The 22,318-nt window shown below is 44.5% G+C and overlaps 1 protein-coding gene across 3 annotated transcripts in view; it reads right to left on the bottom strand.

Annotated features, from left to right (window-relative positions):
- Positions 1-22,318, bottom strand: part of LOC135224558 (uncharacterized) — a 156,455-nt gene that overhangs the window by 69,671 nt on the left and 64,466 nt on the right. For 2 of the 3 annotated variants that reach the window (XM_064263660.1, XM_064263661.1), the window contains exon 2: positions 9,582-9,667. The exons of the other annotated variant lie outside the window; for it this stretch is intronic. In XM_064263660.1, coding sequence (XP_064119730.1) covers positions 9,582-9,586 — 5 coding nt within the window. In that variant the 5' untranslated portion in view covers positions 9,587-9,667. The remainder of the gene's footprint in view (positions 1-9,581; positions 9,668-22,318) is intronic. 3 annotated transcript variants of the gene reach the window in all.

Genomic DNA, 22,318 nt, shown 5'->3' with positions numbered 1-22,318 from the left:
GAGATGGCTCTACCTCCAGACTGGCACAGTCTCCTGAACGCCGGGTCTTCCTCGAGAGCAGAACTCCCGGAGTCGGCCGCGACTTTGGATACTGTGAGGGGCCACAGATCCAACCAAGAGACTGCCTGGAATGCCGCCATAGTAGTTGATTCCAGGGCAAGTGCCTCCTGCTGCGAGAACCAGAGGTTCTGTTCTCCGACAGGAGCTGCTGCAGGGACACCCGGAGTTAGCCTTGCTAGCTCCGGGTTAACCTGTTTGGGCAGTATCGGATCTTCTGATGGCACGTAGAATCGCTGTAGAGGAGGAGGAAGTAGCTTCGATGACCTACTTGACTTCAGCGAATCCTCTCGTCCAGAAACGAGAGACTCCACTTGGTCAAGGACAGTCAGCCAGCTCTGACAGCGGCAGACCCACCGTCGGTTTGGGTCCCTCTTCGGGCCCCAAAACGACTCGAGCCGGGACGTGGGCTCGGATGGTGGGAGCGGCGATCCTTCCCCAAGGCCGTTGTGCTGACGAATCAGCGCAATGACCTCGGCAAAGTTCCTCTGGATCTCAGGAGTAACAGCGTCTTGAGGAGTAGGACCGTCCAGTCCCTCCAACAAGAGCAGCTCCCGAGACCCTCCTCCTTCAGAAGGAGGAACAGCGACAGACCCCTCACGGTCTCCTCCTGCCACTTGCGCGTACGTCCTGGCCGATCCTAGGACCGTGCCTGGTGCGTACGGCACCGTGACGTGATCGTCCCTCACGATCACTCCTGGATACCTCGCTCTTCCCGGCGTAACCCGAGGAAGTTGAAGGTATAGGAGAGGCAGACCTGACGCTCCCCCCTCGCTCACTGGCAGAACCAGTGTGCTTGGAGGGCTGCAGCCGATCACCAACCCGCGGTGGGGATCGGTCTGCAAGCCTGGTCGCGCCGCTCACCTGTGGCGAGCGGCTCGACTGAGCACAGCGACCCCGGTCCCATGCGTCAGATAAGCTGCTGCTGGTCCCCCTATCCGCCCAGTCCCTGTGGGAGCGGCGGTCAGGTGACCTGCAGAGCTCACTGTCGCGGTAAGACCGGTGCGCGTCCTCGCGGCGCGTCGAACTGCTGGTACCAGCTGAGGCTGGCGCCGACGGTCGGGGGGGACCTCTTCCCAGCCTCAATCCGTGGCCGGTCAAAGACCGTCACATCAGCCCGAGTTACCAGCTGGTCGCTACGAGAGCGGCCGCTGGCCTGGCGAGAGTCACCTGAGTGGCTCTCACCAGTCTTCTGCTCCGTGCCTCGGTCCTGGCGCCGAGCGAACTCAGGCGTCAAAACTTTGGCTGCACAGTCTCCCGTGGGAGACCGTACACTCGGAACCTCTCACGAACGAGAGGCCGAGCCGGTACCTGGCTTAGTGGCAGTGCTGCTAACACCAGGCGAGGAAGTACCGGTGGTAGCCGGTACCCCTCTGGTCTCTGTCTTCTTCCTTGCGGAAGGAGAGACGGGCCCTGTTCCCGAAGGAGCAGGAGGACCAGCAGAAGAACCCCTCGTCCCACCAGAGTGGGACGGGCCCTTAGAAGGTCCCGAAGGAGCCTTCTTAGGGGGGGAGGAGGCAGCCTTCTTCTTCTTTGGCTTGGTAGCCTTAGAAGTCGAAGGGGAAGAGGCGGCAGCAGACGACAAAGAAGACGATGAAGACGACAACGACACCTTCCTCCTCTTCTTCGTCAGCTCGCGCAGGACAGATGTCAGATCCTCCATCCAGGACGGAGCCGGGGCAGCAACACCGTGGACAGGAATGACGTGGGCAGGAGTGGGAACAGCGGGAACAGCAGGAGCGGCTAGGCCAGCAGCAGGAACAGCGGTAGCGGCAGGTACGGCTGACAAGTCGGGCGACCCAGGAGGCTTATTTTTAGCCATCAACATCCTGGGTACTGGAGGCAGGTCCTGGGGGGAGCTTTTTGGGCAGCGGAAGGCTGGGGTCAGCAGCACAAAGAACCCAGGTGGAGGTGGCACACCCCTCCTTGATACGGCAGCGAGCGGCCTTTGCACTGCGGCTGTCGGTGTTACCATAGTTACATGCGGCGTATACACAAGATGCGGAGGGGCGGCGTAACCTGGGGTAGTAATTGTAGTCGTCGTGGTGGTCACCAATCCATGTGTGACCGCCGCTGAATCAACCCCTGGATACTGGGCATGCCCTGCAGTCCCAGCGACGCCCACACCTGCCCAAGGTCGTCTCCCACGGAAGGTGCACCTGCGGAAGCAACAGTTGGGTCAGTTTGAGAACCCCACCCAGAGCGGACGGAAGACCCCGAATACAACTAGACGTCTGGGTAACGAGCGCCCTCCTCCACACTCGACGGATCGAGCGAGGAGAAGGACTCCGAAACCCCCTCCCCCCCCCCAGCAGGGGAAGGTGCGAAACGTGGGGCTGAGCAGGGGGTAGGAAGGATGACGAGGTATCCGTCACCAAAGGAGTCGCTGGAGAGCTTTCCGACGACTCCTTGGCAGGCCTACGCTTCTTCCTACCCTCATACAGAACCCACTGTGCCTCAGACCAATTCACACAAGTAATACATGGCTCAGTCCAAGAGCATTCCAGCCCTCGGCACCGAGTACATAAATCATGTGGATCTACGTCAATGAAGGAGCGAAATCCGCCGCATTTACGCCCCTCCAGCCCGGGACACACTCTACGGGCGACCGGGGGGCGCGGCGAAAGCTCCACTTCTTGATCCATAATAATAATTAAGTTTCACTTAATAAACAATGAAAAAATGTTATTGTTATAATACAATTAAGTTTGTTCATACTTACCTGGCAGATATATATATAGCTGTATTTTCTGAAGTCCGACAGAATTTCAAAACTCGCGGCACACGCAGTGGGCGGCCAGGTGGTAGTACCCATTCCCGCCGCTGGGAGGCGGATATCAGGAACCATTCCCATTTTCTATTCATATTTTATCAATGCCACTGTCTCCTGAGGGGAGGAGGGTGGGCATCTTAATTATATATATCTGCCAGGTAAGTATGAACAAACTTAATTGTATTATAACAATAACATTTTGTTCATGAAACTTACCTGACAGATATATATATAGCTGAATCCCACCTTCAGATGGAGGGAAGAGACAGAATAGGATTTTTAGGAAACTAAATTAAGTAGATGATGTACATCTTGGTTCCTCACCTGTTAGCAAAGTAGACTCTGTGATTACTGTCACTTAAGCCTGCTTCTGCTCAATCAGAGTTGCCAGCCAGGTGGAGACCTGTAGTGCTGGTGCGCTCTGGATGCTCTGTCAACGGGGACGTGACCTCAACGTGACAAGACCATCGAACCATACATATGAGGGCTATGAAGCAACTGACCACCACCTGACCAACTAGACCAAATCCCCCTGAAAGTTAATCTAATGGATGGGAGATCTTCACACAAGATCTCACCAACAACCAAAAACACAAAACATATTAAAAACTAACCTAACTCCTAACTAAGGGATAGGGAAAGAGCTACCTCCAGCCCCTAAGACTGTGTCTGCAGAAATGTAAGGTCCAAGAGAACTACAGTCCTCGTAAATCGTTCTCACATCTCTTAAGTAATGTGAGGCGAATACAGAATTGCTCCTCCAAAAGGTGCCATCAAGAATGTCCTTGATTGACATGTTCTTTTGGAAGGCAAGAGAGGTAGCGACAGCTCTGACCTCGTGAGCTTTCACTCGCATGAGGCTCAAAACAGTCTTCTGGCAAGATGAATGAGCCTCTTTAATGACGTCCCTCAGAAAGAAAGCCACAGCATTCTTCGACAAAGGTAATTCCGGTCTTTTCACAGAGCACCAAAGATTACCCGAGGGACCTCGTACCTCCTTCGTTCTATGAACATAGAACTTGAGAGCCCTGACAGGGCACAGGACTCTCTCTGGTTCTTGGCCCACCAGACTCGACATACCCTTAATCTCGAAGCTCTTGGGCCAAGGGTTAGACGGGTTCTCGTTTTTAGCCAAGAAAGTTGGACTAAAAGAGCAGACAGCGTTATCTCCTTTGAAGCCCACTTGGCTATTAAAAGCTTGGATTTTGCTAACTCTCTTCGCCGTCGCCAGAGAAGTTAGGAAAAGAGCCTTCTTTGTCAAGTTACGAAGAGACGCTGCGTGAAGAGGTTCAAACGGACTTGACATCAATAGTCTAAGAACCACGTCTAGGTTCCATGAAGGCGGCCTCGCCTGAGGAATCTTCGTGGTCTCGAACGATCTCAAGTGGTCGTGAAGATCTCTGTTGTCAGAGAGGTCCAGGCCTCTGCCGAAAAACTGCTGACAACATGCTCTTGTATCCCTTGATGGTCGGGACTGCCAATTTCTGTACATTCCTTAAGAAAAGGAGAAAATCGGCTATCTGGCTCACAGAGGTCGTGGAAGAGGAAACTCCCTCCTTTCTACACAATGCCCTGAAGGAAGCCCACTTCGATTGGTAAACAGCTCTTGATGAGGCTCTCCTTGCATTGGCGATCGCTTTTACAGCTGTTTTCGAAAAACCTCTCGCTCTGGCCAACTTTTCGATAGTCTGAACGCAGTCAGACCCAGAGCGGAGAGGTTTTGGTGATACCTTTCGAAGTGAGGCTGTTTGAGTAGATCTTTCCTCCAGGGCAACGTCCTTGGGAAGTCTACAAGGAATGACATGACCTCTGTGAACCATTCTCTCGCCGGCCACATCGGGGCGATCAGGGTCAACCTTGTCCCTTCTGAAGCCGCAAACTTCCTCATGACTTCCCCCATGATCTTGAATGGTGGGAAGGCATACAGGTCTAGGCCTGTCCAACTCCAGAGCAATGCATCTACAGCATTGCTCCTGGATCTAGGACCGGGGAGCAATACAGAAGAAGCCTCTTCGTCCTCGACGTCGCGAATAGATCGACCAGAGGACGTCCCCACAACTTCCAAAGCTCCTGACACACGTCTTGATGCAAGATCCATTCTGTCGGCAGGATTTGGTCCTGTCGACTGAGAAGGTCCGCCCTGACGTTCTGCACACCTGCGATGAATCTCGTCAGGATCCTGATCTTTCTCACACTTGCCCACAGCAGAATCTCCTTTGCCAGGTGAAACAGAGTCCGGGAGTGTGTTCCTCCCTGATTCTTCAAATACGCGAGGGCTGTGGTGTTGTCTGAATTGACTTGTATAATTTTGTTTGTCAATTTCTCTTCGAAGAACTGCAGAGACAGGAAGATCGCTGCCAGTTCTTTGACATTGATGTGCCAGACTGCCTGTTCCCCTCTCCAGGAGCCTGACACTTCTTCCCCTCCTAGTGTTGCCCCCCAGCCCGAAATGGAAGCGTCTGAAAACAACACTAGGTCGGGGCTCAGAAGATTTAGGGATAAGCCCTCTTGCAACTTCTGAGGATCGAGCCACCATCTTAGATGGCTTTTCACCGAATCTGAGATTTTCAAGATCGCATTCAGATCGTCTTTGGCCTTCCTTTCCTCCGCTAGGAAAAACTGGAGAGGCCTGAGGTGCAGTCTCCACAAGGAAACAAACCTTTCCAGAGAGGAAATGGTGCCCAGCAGACTCATCCATTCCCTCGCCGAGCAAGTCTCTTTGCCCAGGAAGGCTGAGACTTTCTCTAAGCCTAGTCGCTGACGTTCCTGGGACAGAAACGCCCGAAAAGCCACTGAATCCATCTGAATCCCCAGATACACGATGGACTGTGTCGGGGTCAGATGCGACTTTTCGAGGTTGACTAGAAGTCCCAGGGACTTTGCTAAGGCTAATGTTAACTGAAGGTCCTTCAGACATTTCTCCTTTGACGACGCTCTGACAAGCCAATCGTCGAGGTATAGGGATACTCTTATCCCTGAAGAGTGTAACCACCTCGCTACATTCTTCATGATGACGGTAAAGACCATCGGAGCCGTGCTCAAGCCGAAACAAAGGGCTTTGAACTGCCAGACTTTGGCTGCACGGTCTCCCGCGGGAGACCGTACACTCGGAATTTCTCGCGAACGAGAGACCGAGCCGGAACCTGGCATAGCGGGAGCACCGCTAACACCAGGCGAGGAAGTACCGGTGGTAGTTGGTACCCCTCTGGTCCCCGTCTACTTCCTTGCGGAAGGGGAGACGGGCCCTGTTCCCGAAGGAGCAGGATGACCAGCAGAAGGACCCCCTGTGGTGGGACGGGCCCTTAGAAGTTCCCGAAGGAGCCTTCTTAGGGGGGGAGGAGGCAGCCTTCTTCTTCTTTGGCTTCATAGCCTTAGAAGTCAAAGGGGAAGAGGCGACAGCAGACAACGAAGAAGACGACGACAACACCTTCCTCTTCTTCTTCGTCGTCAGCTCACGCAGGACAGATGTCAGATCCTCCATCCAGGACGGAGCCGGGGCAATTGCCGAAGCAACACGGCCCAGCTGCACCTGTGCGGAAGGACCTGAGTCTGGGGCATCAGCACCGTGGACAGGAACGACGTGGGCAGGAGCGGGAACAGTAGGAGCGGTGAGAGCGGCTGGGCCAGCAGCAGGAACAGCGGTAGCGGCAGGTACGGCAGGCAAGTCAGGTAACCCAGGAGGCTTAGCTTCAGCCATTGACATCCTGGGTACCGGTGGCAGCACAAAGAACACAGGTGGAGGCGGCACACCCCTCCTCGGTACGGCAGCGATCGGCCCTTGCACGGCAGCTGTCGGCGTTACCGTCATCAAATGCGGGGTATACACAAGGTGAGGAGGGGCGGCGTACCCTGGGGTAGAGATTATTGTTGTTGTGGTGGTCACCGCTCCATGGGTGACCGCCCCCTACCCCGCCAGACGCTGAATCGACCCCTGGACACTAGGCACGCCCTGCAGACCCAAGGACGCCCACACCTGTCCAAGGTCACTCGTTCTGCGGAAGCAACAAAAGGGTGATTAGTGGGGGGGGGCGAGCACCCCGACCCCACCCCGAACGAACGGGAGACCCCGAATACAATTGTACGTCGGGGCACCGAGAGCCCTCCTCCACGCTCGACAGGTCGGGCGAGAAGGACCCGGATGCTCCTCCCCCCCCGAAGGCAAAGGTGCCATCCATGGAAGCTGGGGGGAGGGGGGGGGGGGGGGGGGCAGCAGCAGGAAGGAAGACGAAGAATCACTTCCCCTGCCCCCGCACAGCATCCACTGCACCTACACTAATAACTTTATCCCGCGAGAGCAAACGTGCCCTCGGCACCGAGCGCAAAGAATAAAGATTAATTCCCGGTATGAGCAGGAACTAATCCATAATGAATGTTGATGCAATGAAATATATAAAAAGTGAAAAAAGCAGAAAAAAAAATACTGCACTTGCGATTCACATTTCACACAAAGCATAAAAAGGGGAAGGATCAATTCCCGGGTAAGAGCGGAAAACTTGATCCATAATCAAATAATATATGAAAATGAAAAAGAATAGTGCTCTTGCGTTCACTTTCATACAAATTAAAGGGCTCATGCCGCGAGCATTTGCGCCCTCGGCCCCGAGTGCACAGGGCAAAATATAAATGAAAAAGAGTACTGTACTTACAAGTTTCACTTTCACAATTTCACCCAGAAATAAACGACTCGGCACGAGCGCGCTCCCGCCCTCGGCACCAAGAATATTAATCATGAGGATCAACTTCAGGAAAAGAGCGGAAACCACCGCATCTACGGCGATAGCTCCATTTCTTGACCCATAATTTATTTAATTAATGAAAATGAAAACAGAGTACTTACAATTTCAAACCAAACAAATCAGTAGTGGAAAACACAATATAAACAAAGCATACAACGATGAAGCGAGCAGAGAGCGATGGTGAACAACGTCCTCACACACCACAGCCGAAAGCAAAAGTGATTCTTCACCTCCCAGGCACGCGGCGCACGCACTGTCGGACAAGCAGTTAACTACCGTTCTCCCTTGTTCGAAGCTTACGACCGTTCCAGCTGCCGCTAGCTACTTCCTATTGTTAAAGGACCAAGGGTTTGTATTACGTATCGGAATAATAAAATTTTTCATAAGTACCACTCTCGTACTAATTTCTGCCCTTACACTTTAATTCTCTACAAAGGGAAATTCTCTACGAAGGAAAGTGTGAGGATTTTAGTAAAATCATTTACTGATGGTTAGCAAGACCTGGTTTGGTAAGCAAACAAAAAAATGCAAAACTTTGGCCCAAAGGAATGATGAAACATTCAAGAATTACTTTCAAAGCATATACTATTCACAAAAGTACTTATGAGTAGCCTATACCCTGTAAACATCATCGATATAAAATTTTGGCCTCAAGGAATGCCATAAGATACTAAATTATTTTTTAGGGCAAAACTATATTTCTGGCTCCCACAAAGTCTATGAATAATGAATATTAACGAATTACTTTTAAGATTTATTTTTAGGGCAACACTATAGTATTAGCAACTTGCAAGTAGCCTAGGCAAAAAAAATATGGGCAAAAGTTGCCTAGCTTTTTGCTTAAAAGAATGACAAAACATTATAAAATCACTGTGAGAGAGAGAGAGAGAGAGAGAGAGAGAGAGAGAGAGAGAGAGAGAGAGCGAGAGAGAGAGAGAGAGAGAGAGAGAGAGAGAGATAAAAAAAAAAAAAAAAAAAAAAAAAAAAAAAGAGCAGCTGCTTGCGAGTGCTTATACGTACTCTGAAAACATCATTTAATAATTTATTAATTCAAAACCCTAAATTGAAGGGTTATAAGTAAAGAGGCACGATAAACAAAACTATGCAATGTTTAGCCTAAAGGAATGGCATAACAAGCAAGAATTACTTTTCGGGCCAAACTATTATTACCGGCTCATAAGCATAAACAAGACTAGTTGGTGAGTACTCAATAATAACAAAACAAGTAAAAACTCATCCTGAGATTCCACTGAAGGTTACTGAATATGCGTGCCAGTGGGAATGCACGCCACTAAATGCAATTAATACTAACCAGAAAAAAATGAACAAGCTATTGCCATCACCAGTGTTTACCAGATGACGGCAGAACCAAACTAAGCTTGCTGCTCACAGTCGTTCCTATTTTCCCACTAGTGGGTGGAACTGGTCACCTACACAATAGTTTGAAGTGCTACCCACAAAATTTTGAATTCAAGCTGCAGTATAAGTGGAACTTATAGCTATGTAATTTCTGGGTAAGTTACTTAATTCCAAATATACAATACTTAATTACAAATATACATTTATTATAATGGCAGTAAAAAATGTATAAAATAACTTAATATTTTTGCAACATAATGGGGCAGCTATAAAGTATATAAGGTGTCTAAATTTTTTGTAAAGGGTTTATTCAAGCTGTTTATTTGTTGCAAGTCTTAAAAATAATTAACAATGGTATTACCTTCAAGTAAGTTTCAACTTCACAGAAAGGAAAACATTGCAAAACAAAAAGTATAAGCTACTGTGAATTAAAACTACAAACTAAGTAATAGGGGATAGTACATAGCAATAGAGTCAATATACAGCAGAGAAAACTCCTGACAGAAATAAAATAATCAACATCACCAAAAAGCAAAACAAAGATACATTGAGCTTCATTTAAGCACAACAAAAGCACCTTAAAAAATGAACTCATCCACTACTACATGACATTTCTATGGCTTCTTAATAAGCATAGAGCCATCATACTCCCATACCTCATCTTGCTGTGGTCAGGGAAGAGGGAAAGGGAGTCCGTTACTCTTAGAGTTTTTTCCCGATGTTAAAATGCAAAAGTTGTAACCTATGTGCAAAATAATATAAAAATTAAAATTAATAATTTAAAAAACATAGTAATAGTAGTAATAAGGCCTTATAGGTAAACAGTTCCAAACAAAAGCAAGGCATATTTCAGCCATACTATACTTACTATTTTCTATGAACACAGAATATTATAATAGAATATTAGTGAATATATGCTGAAAACAGAATGAAGATAAATAGTTTAAGCAAATTCCCTCAGGGTAGAGGCAACATCAGTTTCCCCTGCTCCATAACTCCAATCTGTTGATGCAACACCAAACCAACTGTGACTATATTATATCTGCATATTTGTAGAATACAAAAAGAAAAATGATATTGTTATAATACAATAAAGTTTCATACATACTTACCTGGCAGATATATACTTAGCTGGGACGACGGAGTCTTAGCTAAGTATATATCTGACAGGTAAGTTCATTGTATGAAAATTTTGATTTTCATTTGTGGCTTTCAAACAGACTTAGTAAACACTTTCAAAACAGACTTAGTAAACACTTTCAAATACTAAGTGAACAAAAAATACAACACAGGAAATTTCAATCTTTGTAGGAAATCATAAAATGTCATTTGATATGCACAACATCCTTTGTACAGTAAGTTTTAGCAATCATTTTTTTTTTTTTTTTGCTTCATGTACTTCAGTAAGTGAAAAGTTCCATTCTTGATGTTAATAATGTGCTTTTAAGTGGAAAAAAAAAAATTAAAAATTGTTTGATAACTATAATGCCAAGCTTCTAAGTTCATCTGCTTTTAAAAAGATTTAAAAGTGATTTCTGTAAATGAAGAATATTTGGTAATACAAAAGAAAATACCTATGCATACATTGTGTATTTTTCTATTTCTTGAATGATTCCTTGGAACAGAACATGGTAATAAATTGAGGATTCCTGTCTTTATTCTTAAAAAACACCTTCTTACCACTTAAAATAAATCTCTAACAAAACTGATTACCATAAACAACTTTAAGGGTATGCACTAACATGTATTGAGCAATTATATAAAAACTGAAGGTAATAAAATGTTTTCATAACAAAATTTATTATTTGGATACTGACCTACTTCAACAAAATTAAGTTGAATGGGCACTGTAATTGTGCCTGATTATCCTGAAAAATTCTCCAATGAGGTCGTGTGTCCTTGTAAGGACAATGTTTTTTTCGCTAAATTTATGTATATAGTTCCCTGTTCGTGTTGTACCTCACACATACGGTTAAGCACTTTTCGGCCTTGCCGCCGCCATATCATTCATATATGTTAATTCATCATAGAAAATCACAAATTTTAAGTAATTTGCATTTTTCCTAGCTATACTTACCCCAAAGTACTTTCTTAGGAGAATCCTGGATACCAAGTACCAGATTGACATCCAGGATCCTCCTAAGAAAATAATTTGGGGTAAATGTACGGCGTCAGAACAAATATGTTTTCAAGGCAGTTTTTAAATCCAATATAGCATCTCTTGAATCCTGTCCCTTTCGTAACTGGCATCGATACCGCGTCCTTTCCAGCCTTCCCAGTGCTCATCTGAACAATGCTAGCGTACATATATGACGTTTCTTGATATTACTGATGATCGCGTGAAAGTATGAGATATCTTATTTCTGGGGTCATGGTTTGAACTGAAATTCATTTTTACCTTGTTTTATCCTTACTGCCATCACAAATGAAACTCCACAGTGCTTATTTGATTGTAATTATACACATTTTGTTTTTAATTCACTCCAAACTGCACTTGAAATATGTTGAGAGAGGGTTGACAGCGAAGCCATGGCGGGAACAACTTTTGTCTTAATGTAAATTGTGTCCAAAAAGGCTCAGTATACCATTACAAGTATTTATTGCTCAGAAACCATGTAACAGAGTAATGCAATTTTTTCTACAATGAAGTGCTCTGAATATAAACTTGAATGTAGAACATTCTACAAAACTACATTATAGTCTATGTTATATGGTTTCTGAGCAATAAATACTTGTACTAATGGTATTGGGACTTTATGGACACTCTGTACGTACATATGGCTGCCATAAGCACCGGCGAGCAGACGATGGATTAGTGATTTGTTTATGACAAAATATTAGTGTTTTTATCGCACTTTTCATTGATTCAAGTCTATATACTATTGTGACTTTTATTTTTAATAATTGTACTTATGCCTGAAATAAATGTAACCTTGAAGGCTTGCATGCTAGGAATGGTAAAATTTTATCGTTGCCAATTTAGTGGAGCTTCACATATACACCAATGAATTTACAAACTGTTTCTATGAATTCTAGTTGTCATAGTAATGAAATAACAATAAAAATGCTCTATGTATACGTATACATATACTACAAACAGATACACTAATTTCACTCATTTCCATGATTTTGTGTAAATATTATACCCAGTTTGGAGGGTAAACACATATCAATTGGCAACAATGATAAAAATTAGGAGAGGACAAACAACACTATAGCAACTGTTCACAGTAAAAACGGAGATATTGGAGTCAGGAATCTAGTTACTTTTTCAACAAAGAATATTTTCAAATTAATTATCATGAACACATAATAAATTTATGTAATCCATAACCTTACACTGGTGTTTAACTATTTATTTCAAAATTATCCAGGGCACTCGAGGGCAAAAGTCGTCATCGTTTAAGTGTCCCAGTGTCTATGGGTATGCGTGGTGTGCAGATTTAGCACATGAAATAGAAAGTTTATTGACACAAGTGACTCCGCAAACATCGAGATGGCGTCAATCTTCTACATGTAAGGCGTTTTAAGTAAAAATTTTGAAAGCGTCATGGAGGTAAGTTTGCATTGCGCATGGCTAGAATGTCAATAACCTCTGTTTAATCTTAAATTAGGACAAGAAGAAAAGTGCCCTGGATAATTTTGAAATACATAGTTAAACACCAATGCAAGGTTATGAATTATATAAATTTATTATGTGTTCATGATAATTAATTTGAAAATATTCATTGTTGAAAAAGTAACTAGATTCCTGACTCAAATATCAATAGTTTTGCTGTGAACAGTACCAACGCTCTTCTATTGTTTATTAGTATTGCCATTTGGTATGTTTACCCTCCAAACTGGGTATAAAACTTACACAAAACCGGGGAAATAACGAAGTTAGCGTATCTATTTGCAGTATAGACGTATACATATTACAGCAATTTTATCATTATTGGATTACTATGACAGCTAGAATTCATGGAAACAGTTTGTAAATGCATAGGTGTACGTGTGAAGCTCCACTAAATTGGCAACGATGTCATTTTGCCATCGTCTGCTCGTATCTACTTTAGAAATATCTGTAATTTTTTGGGGTTAATTTGGTTGCAAAAAAGTGATAATAGACATTAATTAAATAAAGATTTTGAAGTAACAAAGTAAAGTTAAACTAAATAATGAGTAAAGTAAACAATTAAGGGAATAAAGCTTTGCACTTCATAAACTCTGTAGTTGTGTGCTGCCTGCAACTGTGTTTGTGGAGAGAGCGCTTAGGATCCAGTAACTGCAACGTAGTTCAAGCACAATTTGGAGTGAATTAAGACCAAAACATGTATAATTACAATCAAATAAGCACTGTGGAGTTTCAGTTGTGATGGCAGAAAGGATAAAACCACCGATTACATGGTAAAAATGATATTGTTATTGTACAATAAAGTTTCATACATACTTACCTGGCAGATATATACTTAGCTATAGACTCCGTCGTCCCCGATAGAAATTCGAATTTCGCGGCACACGCTACAGGTAGGTAGGTCAGGTGATCTACCGGCCTGCCGCTGGGTGGCAGGAATAGGAACTATTACCTTCTAAGGACAGATTTTTCTCTTCCACCTGTCTCCTGAGGGGAGGCTGGGTGGGCCATTCAATCGTATATATCTGCCAGGTAAGTATGTATGAAACTTTATTGTACAATAACAATATCATTTTCATACATTCAACTTCCCTGTCAGATATATACTTAGCTGATTGGCACCTTTGGCGGTGGGTAAGAGACAGCTAATTACTGATTAGACAGGTAAACAACATACGTTGTAGGTAATAGATAAATAAAACCTTGGTTCCTATGTGTTTAGACGAAGGGTTGACTTCCTAGCTATTGCTAGGTGTCTGCTTCGTCTCAAGAGCCTCAGCGAGGATGTGACCTATGGCTAAGAGTTCTTGTAGATCTGTCAATGGGGTCTTATCCACTTACTCGACAGAATCTAATGGTCATTTGTCAATGGGGTCTTATCCACTTACATGACAATACACCTATGCCTAGGGGCATAATTAAGGAGCACAACACCGATCCCGATCACTGATCCAACACGAGGGTTTGTGCTTAGTTTGAAAAGAGCTATCCCCAAACTCCTTTCAAACAACCAAAAAAAAAAAAAACTATGTTAACATAAAAATTAACTCACTTAGTTAAGGATCAGTGTCGGCTCCCTATCCCAGCAACGTATCCGTAGACACGTAAAACCAAGAGAGAAGGATCTCTCGTAGGTCAACTTGACCTCCTTCGTGCAAAGGGAAGTCAACACAGAGTTGCATCTCCCTTAAGTTACAGCTAATATGTCCTTCACGACATATTGTTATGTAACGAACAAGAATTCATAAAAGCTCGCACTTCAAGCGCTTTTAATTCTCAGCTGTTTGAAGGAATCATCAAGTCATTCATGAAGTGCTTTTAGCGATCACACTTATTTCAAAGAAGACCAGGGCTTCCTTTGAAATGGATCTTTTCTGGATGAAGCCTAGTGCCTGGCTTGCGCCTGGGTGGCGCCTCGAGTCTGGTTGGAGCCTCGAGCCTGGCTGGCGCCTCGCGCCTGCCTGACACTTGGTTGGCCGCCTAGCTCCTGGAAGGCGCTTTTTGCCTGACCTCATGGGGCTGGCGCCTCGCGCCTGGAAGTAGCTTCGACACCTGGCTCCAGACTGGCACTATTTGGCGTCTGGCCCCTGGCTGACTCCTCTCCACTTGCTGTAGCTTCGAGCTTGGTAGAGTCCCGAGGATGTCTGGCGATGCCCACATCAGACACTCTTATCTGTCTGACTTGTTCACCTCCAGCGCATCTGCGCTAGGTTGGAGGCCCCCTCTTTCTCTTCATCAGACAATGACAGTGTTCCTTGAAACTGTCTGCCTCTGGCGTTTTTTACGCCTGTTTTGGCATTTGGCGCCTGGTTGGCGCTACATTGTCCGAAAGTCCTGAAACTCCACAATGGTTTATCAGGAGATTGGAGAAGGGTGGAAGAAATTCTTCCACTTTGAGCTTCTGGCCTCTCCGGCAAGGGAAGGTGATTGTAGTAAACTACATCCATTAGACGATAGGACATCTAAACAGTACGAGAGATAAGAGTCTTCCTCCGAGGAGGATCCTTCTTGAATCCTTCCGTTGCTAACGAGATCTCTTCTTACTTGCTGATGAAGTTCCTCGTTGCAGAATCTTCCCTATCCTTGTCTGAAGGAAGGGAAGGGGCTTGGAAGTCGAAGGAGACTCCGAGCTGAAATTGGGAGGACTCCTGATTTCTAGCTCTTTACTGTATCTCTCTGAATACCTTCTGGGAAGCATTTCGAACCCTCATCGCATCCCAAAGACTTTGTAGGCAAAATTGTTTAAACCATCTCTACTTATGTAGGTGAAAACGTAAGTACCCTGCCTGGGCAACGAAACTTCTATCTGAAATCGTTGAGTCAGGAATAGAGGGTTTTAGTTCTCTTGCCAGACATACTATGCTGGCAAGAACCCATTGCCGAGTCTCCATTAAATCTGATGCGAGATTCCAATGCACAAAAATTCACCTGTCTTCTTGGTAGTTAAGGGCCAAGAGAAAACAAAGAATTCCCTCATAAAATTTCTCAAAGAAGTTTGATGAGGAGCAAGCAGTTCCATCTTGTCGGAACACGGAATCTGAAGCCACAAAAGATCCCATTCGAAGTACATGATATCCTACTCTTGTCGTATTGAGGTATCGTATCAGATCCCGAAGATCTTAATCCTCTGCTATCTCTAATTCTCCTTGTATAGACAGAGTATAGCCTTTTACTGTGCTCTTTGATAGCAGATATATATAAAGTTGATTCTTCCATCTGAAAAGGAAGAAAAAACCTATATGTGGTTCACAGAGGTATCGGAAGAGGACAGTTTCCTCTTCCATCAAACACGATCTGCAGCAATTCTATGTCCTGGCTATGACTATTGTCATTCACCTTTAAAAATCCTCTCATTCATGTCCACTTCTGGTCAGTCTGCACGAAGACTGACTCAGAGTGGAGAGGTTGTTAAGGTCCATTTGTAATAGATGCTTATAGAATATTCAGACTGCCTTGGAAAAGACTTCCAAAACATGCTGTGAGAAGAACGTGACCTCTGTGAATTCAACCTCTAAGGCCAAAATGAGACAAAGTATTATCCTCTCTTTCTTTGACGCCCTTTATCTTAAATTCTGTAAAGCATTTATATTTAGGGGGAAAAAAAAAACTAAAGTTTATTCCCCTTTCTATAAATAAAGATGGTGTATATTGCTACTTCTCTTGGTTCAAGGAAAAGGAAGCAGTCTACAGGAAGCCTGTTCGTCTTTTACCTTGCTAAGAGATCTATGAAGAAGACTTTCCGTAGGTTCTCACAACTCTTTGCAATAATTGTTAGACATATGATAACAGTTATTATCGTTGATCGAGAAGGTTCTCACGGACATGCAAAATCTTGCATCGAACCTCTTTTTCCAAATAGGTTCTCTTTGTTAACGCGAACAGGAGCGAAAAAAGATTCTCAATGCTCTTTTGCGATATGAGAGAGTCGTGGAATTGGCCTAAGTGATTAAATGGGTAACGAAATCAGGAACGAATCCTGCCGTTACCGAGCGTGCTGTCTGAGAGGCTACTGGACTCTTATGTTAATAACTCGCTAAAACGAGAAAATATCTTGGATGGTGCTCTTGGCTCACTGCGCCAGGCTGGCTGGCGCTTCTGCGCCAGGTTGGCGCTTCAGACCGGCGCTTTCTTCTAATACTCTTTATGTTATGTGCCAGAACATCTGTGCCTTTATGGTACCCGACATCCTTACACATGTTAATTCCGTTCTTAGTAGGAAAAAACTCTTATATACGTAGTATATTCTATTCAGGGAAACCATTTCTGCCACGAAGAGAATGTTTCCCATTCCACTCATCCATCTTCTCTTGAGCAATATCTGATTCTAAAAAGGTTGTGTGCGTTTCTCGAAAGACTTGACCATACCGTAGTCTTAAAGTGAATTCTCTACTACATCCATCTTCTCACTAAGCATGTATATTCTAATAAGCCATGCTTTCGGTAAAGCATGAGAGCATTATATAATATAATGTTCTGCTGTGTTAGAATCCTTTAATAATGTTCCCTACGGTAAACAGCATTGAAAGGTTATAATATCTTTCTTATTGAAAGCTTCTTAGCAAAAGGCAGACAATATTTTATTTTATGTTAGCTTAACTATCCCCTCCATTCGAGACTTAAGAAGTCCATGATTGTAGGGGGAATATACGGTTAACCATTCGATCCCGTTGGAGAGAGAGATGCAACCGACTGCTAATGACCGAGACCTGGATGGTACTGTATTGGCCTTACGCTTACAATGACAGCCCGGCCGTCTCGCTCGCTGCCTGGCTGCATTCATCGTGAGTTGCCAGTTACTTCATTTAATGAAGGAATATAATAAAATTATTCCCGAGCCTAAGGAAGCTCTCAATAATGCCAATTTAAGCCAAACAACCTTTGTTAAATACCGAAGCTGAGTAGGTATTGTCGTAACAAACTTTTTAAGCGAAGTCCCTTACCAGGAAAAATCCTGTAAGGATATAGATAATTTCGTAGCGAACCACAAAGGCAACTATGTTATGCGTATATGACTTGTCATTCAGCAGTCGTATGCAGCAAGTCTTCCTTCTACATTCTTTCCTCTCCGATGCGGAGAGAGAATGGAAATTTTGCCCTCTCCGTTCTTTTCGTCAATAAACACGAATTAGCATTAGTCGAAAGAGATCGCAATGAAAACTCTCGGATCGAAGAGAATCCCTCAAATTTTTATTCTCTTGGAGATAAGGCCGTATTCTACGCCTCTATTATCTGGAAGAGCCTCTAATCAATGAATGAGAGCTCGTACGAACCTTGTTCAATTTGCAAACGATTGCCACTCTTTCTGTAAATGGTTGGTTGCATTATTTTAGAAGGAGGAAGATTTTAATATCGTCTTATTAGTAATGAACTAATTTTTTTCAATAAAAAAGGTCGCTAAGGTCTTATAAACTGAGAGACCTGCTCCCTTATTGGCTTCCAATTCCGATCTATCTTCCATTTCCTGTCCATCAAGTTGGGAGAAGAATGAGCAACCGGAGGAGAGCGCCTCCTTCCGTAAGGTGAAGGGCTTTTAGCAGTACCGATTCTAACCTGGCAAGGGCTAAGGCCGCCTGTGCGACATCTTGAGTCCCCGCCAGGAAAAAAAAACCGATCTTGCTCTTGCTATTACTGAGAAGGGCGACGGCCGCCTGTGCAACAACTCCCGTCCTTATCAGGAGAAATCCTCGAATGTCTTTCACCTTACGCAGAATCAGGATCTAACTCCATATACGATGAAGATCCTGGTTTATAGCTTCAGGCGCTTTGCTCCTCGTTTCAGGCGCTTCAGGCTTTCAGGCGCTTTGCGCCTCATCTGAGGCGCTTCAGAAGCCTTGCGCATCGTTTCAGGCGCTCCAGGCGCTTTGCACCTCATTTCAGGCGCCTCAGGCGCTTTTAGCCTTGTTTCAGGCGCTTCAAGCGCTTTTCGCCTCTTTTCATGCGCTTCAGGCACTCCGAGCCTGTTTTCAGAAGCTTCAGGCGATTTGCGACTCCTTTGAGGAGCCTCCGACGCTTTTTCTTTTCGCCATCTCTTCAGGCTCTTCAGGCGCTTTGCGCCTCGATTCAGGCTCTTTAGGCGCTTTGAGCCTCATTTCAGGCTCTTTAAGCCTCATTTCAGGCTCTTTAGGCGCTTTGCGCCTCATTTCAGCCTCTTCAGGCGCTTTGCGCCTCATTTCAGGCTCTTCAGACGCTTTGCGCCTCGTTCCAGGCTCTTCAGGCGCCTCGAGCCTTGTTTCAGGCGTTTCAGGTGCTTCATGTCCGAGGAGCTAGAAGCTTAAAAATTATATATGTATGTTTAATCATTAACCGAGATCCATAATTCATTCGATCAACATATATTCTTTAATATCTAATTCGTTCTTCTCATAATAGATATATTTTCATATAAATGTACCGATGAGGAATTTGTTGAAATAACTCTTTCAAACACCATGGGATAGAGCCTCCGTCTATTTGTACGGGGGACAAAAACAGGATAGGGCAATGCCTCTACCGTAACTGTTATCGAAAGATATCTCTCTGAGGTTCCGATATCTACGACGAGATTATCTTGCATCTTCATTGAATCTACGCCGTTGAAACTTTCTTCTCCTTATCCGTCAACACGATAATAATAAGGGGAACACATTACATTAGGACGCCTTTCCAATGGCGAACTTGGCAGTCTGGGACGTTCTACAGAACCTGCCGAGGGGACGCCTGATCGGTGGGGATTCTCTGAAACCCCCCTGCGGTTGTCGACATTCCTTCTCCTCTGGGCTTGTGAGCTTGGAAGAGGTCTAGACCTGGGAGCGAGACAGAGCCGATCAGACGCACCCTCCATTGCAATGGGGGAACACTATATTCACTTCTTACCTTTTAAAAGCTTGCATTTGAGCTATCCATTTATCTTCAATTTGCATATATAAATTTGTAGTTTCTGAGGATAAGAAAAGGTGATGAGGATGCAACAAACTACTAGTACTGCTAATACTCTAACTGCTCGTTAGCACAAACGCTATTAAAGCTTATAAAGTAAGCGTATCTAGTTATATGCTTTTCTGACTTCCTAAAGTAGGAAATTAGAGTTTAATATTTCCTTAATAAAGTTGTAACCTTTATTACATGTAATAATGAATAAATATTAATAATTCTCTTTATGGCAAACTATGTGAGTGTCTACCGATGATTTCGGTAGTTTCACTTAGTATTTTCTTCGAAATTTCGAAGCGAAATTCATTAAAAAGTTAATAAAAGCGTATGCCGAACCAAAGACCCAGTACTTCCCTGCAAAAGACAGCCCAGAAGATCGATGGCGATGAAACACGAAAATCAAATCAGGAGGAACCATAAACGTATGTTTACAGTCCAAACGATAGAGAAAAATCTGTCCTTAGAAGGTAATAGTTCCTATTCCTGCCACCCAGCGGCAGGCCGGTAGAATCACCTGACCTACCATACCGGTAGCGTGTGCCGCGAAATTCGAATTTCTATCGGGGACGACGGAGTCTATAGCTAAGTATATATCTGACAGGGAAGTTGAATGTATGAAAATGAATTTCAGTTCAAACCATGACCCTGGGAATAAGAAGTTTCATACTTTCACTAATATAGGAAACAAAATGTTATTTTATTGTGCTGATTACAACTGCAATCTTGAGTAAGATCAATAAACGTTACATATATACCCTAACATTGTTCAAATGAGAGCTGGGAAGGCTGGGAAAGATGTTGGATCCTTGGCGGTTACGAACGGCACCTCAGTCAGTGGACGCCATAGGAGAAACAACCGACTGGACTAGCAGATCCAATTTCCACCGCGTGTGAAGTCACCCCCCGAAAAAGTACTTTAACACGTCCTGACACCTGAGATGGGCCTCAGTCATGAGTTGTTGGTGGTGAGAGGAGGAGCTTGAGACCTCTACTATCCTTTCGAAGTAAGTATTTTCTCCTAAGTTAGAAATTAAGGTCATATTTTAAGTTAAAACAGAGGTTAATGAAAGTCTGGCTCTACGCAGTGCACACATACCTCCATGACGCTTTCAAAATTTTTACTTACAACTCCGAACATTTAGAAGATTGATGCCATCTCGATGTTTGCGGAATCGCTTGTGTCAATAAACTTCCCATTCCATGTGGTAAATCCACACACCACTTGTACCCATAGACTCTAGGGGCACTTTCTTTACAAAAATCGTAAACAATGATTTCCACCCATAACTTATCAAAGGAAAATGTTATTGTTATAATACAATTAAGTTTGTTCATACTTACCTGGCAGATATATATATAGCTGTATTTTCTGAAGTCCGACAGAATTTCAAAACTCGCGGCACACGCAGTGGGCGGCCAGGTGGTAGTACCCATTCCCGCCGCTGGGAGGCGGATATCAGGAACCATTCCCATTTTCTATTCATATTTTATCAATGCCACTGTCTCCTGAGGGGAGGAGGGTGGGCACTTTAATTATATATATCTGCCAGGTAAGTATGAACAAACTTAATTGTATTATAACAATAACATTTTGTTCATGCTCAAAATACCCGACCAGATATATATATAGCTGAATCCCACCTTCGGATGGTGGGAAGAGACAGAATAGGATTTGTAGGAAACTAAATTAAGTAGATGATGTACATCTTGGTTCCTCACCTGTTAGCAAAGTACTCTGTGATTACTGTCACTTAAGCCTGCTTCTGCTCAATCAGAGTTGCAGCCAGGTGGAGACCTGCAGTGCTGGTGCGCTCTGGATGCTCTGTCAACGGGGACGTGACCACAACGTGACAAGACCATTGAACCATACATATGAGGGCTATGAAGCAACTGACCACCACCTGACCAACTAGACAAAGATCCCCTTAAAGTTAACCTAAAGGATGGGAGATCTTCACACAAGAACTCACCAACAACCAAAAACCACAACATATTAAAAAACTAACCTAACTCCTAACTAAGGGATAGGGAAAGAGCTACCTCCAGCCCCTAAGACACTATCTGCAGAAACGTATGGCCCAAGAGAACTGCAGTCCTTGTAAATCGTTCTCACATCTCTTAAGTAATGTGAGGCAAATACAGAATTGCTCCTCCAAAAGGTGCCATCAAGAATGTCCTTGATTGACATATTCTTTTGGAAGGCAAGAGAGGTAGCGACAGCTCTGACTTCGTGAGCTTTCACACGCAAGAGGCTCAAATCAGTCTTCTGGAAAGATGAATGAGCCTCTTTAATGACGTCCCTCAGAAAGAAAACCACAGCATTCTTAGACAAAGGTAATTCCGGTCTCTTCACAGAGCACCAGAGATTACCTGAGGGACCTCGTACCTCTTTCGTTCTATGAACATAAAACTTGAGAGCCCTGACAGGGCACAGGACTCTCTCTGGTTCTTGGCCCACCAGACTCGACATACCCTTAATCTCGAAGCTTTTTGGCCAAGGGTTAGACGGGTTCTCATTTTTAGCCAAGAAAGTTGGACTCAAAGAGCAGACAGCGTTTTCTCCTTTGAAGCCCACTAGGCTACTAAAAGCTTGGATTTCGCTAACTCTCTTCGCCGTCGCCAGACAAGTTAGGAAAAGAGCCTTCTTTGTCAAGTTCCGAAGAGACGCTGAGTGAAGAGGTTCAAACGGACTTGACATCAAAAGTCTAAGAACCACGTCAAGGTTCCATGAAGGTGGCCTCGCCTGAGGAATCTTCGTGGTCTCGAATGATTTCAAGAGGTCGTGAAGATCCCTGTTGTCAGAAAGGTCCAGGCCTCTGTGCCTAAAAACTGCTGACAACATGCTCTTGTATCCCTTGATGGTCGGGA

The sequence above is a fragment of the Macrobrachium nipponense genome, chromosome 12, assembly GCF_015104395.2.
Source record: "Macrobrachium nipponense isolate FS-2020 chromosome 12, ASM1510439v2, whole genome shotgun sequence".
Lineage (NCBI taxonomy): Eukaryota > Metazoa > Arthropoda > Malacostraca > Decapoda > Palaemonidae > Macrobrachium > Macrobrachium nipponense.
The sequence above is the reverse complement of the archived record's forward strand: the minus strand, read 5'-3'. Positions and strand labels throughout refer to the sequence as shown.